The sequence below is a fragment of the Sardina pilchardus genome, chromosome 8 (genome assembly GCF_963854185.1).
Source record: "Sardina pilchardus chromosome 8, fSarPil1.1, whole genome shotgun sequence".
Taxonomy (NCBI): Eukaryota; Metazoa; Chordata; class Actinopteri; order Clupeiformes; family Clupeidae; genus Sardina; species Sardina pilchardus.
In genome coordinates, this window is record NC_085001.1 from 586,315 (window position 1) to 587,992 (window position 1,678).

General features: G+C 51.0%; 1 protein-coding gene across 1 annotated transcript in view; it reads left to right on the plus strand.

Annotated features, from left to right (window-relative positions):
- The window catches only part of aplnra (apelin receptor a), a 1,481-nt gene extending 1,095 nt beyond the window's left edge, over nt 1-386 (plus strand). Inside the window, exon 1 of the mRNA XM_062542263.1 lies at nt 1-386. This exon is cut by the window's left edge and continues 1,095 nt beyond it. Coding sequence (XP_062398247.1) covers nt 1-239 — 239 coding nt within the window. The 3' untranslated portion in view covers nt 240-386.
- The last annotated feature ends 1,292 nt before the right edge of the window (nt 387-1,678 follow it).

The window sequence follows — 1,678 nt, forward strand, 5'->3', positions numbered from 1 at the left end:
CTTCCTGTGCCTTCCTGCACTTCCTGCTGCTGGCCCACCCCTACGCCACCTGCCTGGCCTACGTCAACTCCTGCCTCAACCCGCTGCTCTACGCCTTCTTCGACCTGCGCTTCCGCTCGCACTGCCTCTGCCTGCTCAGCCTCAAGCGCGCCGTGCACGGACACATCAGCTCCGCATCCTCCACGCTCAGCGCCCAGACGCAGAAGAGCGACGTGCAGTCCCTCGCCACCAAGGTCTGAGTGTGTGTGTGTGTGTGTGTGTGTGTGTGTGTGTGTGTGTGTGTGTGTGTGTGTGTGTGTGTGACGCAGAAGAGCGACGTCCAGTCCCTCGCCATCAAGGTCTGACCGCTGCGTTGACCACACGCAGAAGAGCACTGTGATGAGGAGGAAGAGAGGAGAGGAGGAGGAGGAGAGGAGAGGAGGAGGAGGAGAGGAGAGGAGGAGGAGAAGGAGAGGGGAGGAGGAGGAGGAGGAGGAGAGGAGGGGAGGAGGAGGAGGAGGAGAGGAGGAGGAGGAGAGGAGAGGAGGAGGAGAAGGAGAGGAGGAGGAGGAGAGGAGAGGATAGGAGGAGGAGAGGAGAGGAGGAGGAGGAGAGGAGAGGAGGAGGAAGAGAGGAGGAGGAGGAGGAGAAGGAGAGAGGAGGAGGAGAGGAGAGGATAGGAGAGGAGGAAGAGGAGGAGAGGAGAGGAGGAGGAAGATGAAAAGGGCAGATAGGTGGAAGGTTTGCGGCTGGATCCGTGTCAATCATCTGCTTTAGGTTGGTGTGTGTGTGTGTGTGTGTGTGTGTGTAATGTGAGGGGGCTGGGTGGGCAGACTGTGTTTTGTTAGTGCGTGTGTGTGTATTTGTGCGTGAAAGGTAGACAATGGAGGAAGTCAGGGACTCTGTGTGTGTGTGTGTGTGTGTGTGTGTATATATGTGTGTGTGGGTGTGTGCCTTAATGAGCTTCAATGGACTTATGAAATACATGTGTATATATCTCTACATATAAAACAGTGTCCAATTCTATGTGTGTGTGTTTGCTCACGCGTGTGTGTGTGTGTGTGTGTGTGTGTGTGTGTGTGTGTGTGTGTGTGAATCCTCCAACTTGGGAGCCAGGTGCTACTCAATATTCAAGCTACTCATGCATCAAAACATGCCTCTATACTCGTGTGTGTGTGTGTGTGTGTGTGTGTGTGTGTGCACTTGGTCACACACTGGAAATGTGATTGCATTTCCTGCATGTTTACACTGGAGGGGAAATTGTACAGTATTTTCCTACACATCTATGCTTTAGCCTTATTGTGTATCTGTTATGTGTTCAGATACGTGTGTGTGTGTGTGTGTGTGTGTGTGTGTGTGTGTGTGTGTGTGTGTGTATCTATTTTGTATTATGTAGCACTTCAATGAAGATGAAAATGTTGAAATGTATATATCCTGCATTCATTCAGTGTGTGTGTGTGTGTGTGTGTGTGTGTGTGTGTGTGTGTGTGTGTGGTAAAGGTGTTGAAGCTTAATTGGGTAGTTTTAAAGGGTAGACAGAGGAACAGATGGCAGCTGACAAATGTTGACGGGGGGGTGGGGGGGCTGTGCAAATGGAGGGGGGGGGGGTCATGATGTTTATTTTTGAAATGTCTGTAACTAACTACTGCATTAAAAATAAAGATGTTTTATAAAATTACTGGAGGTGTGGTGTCCATCT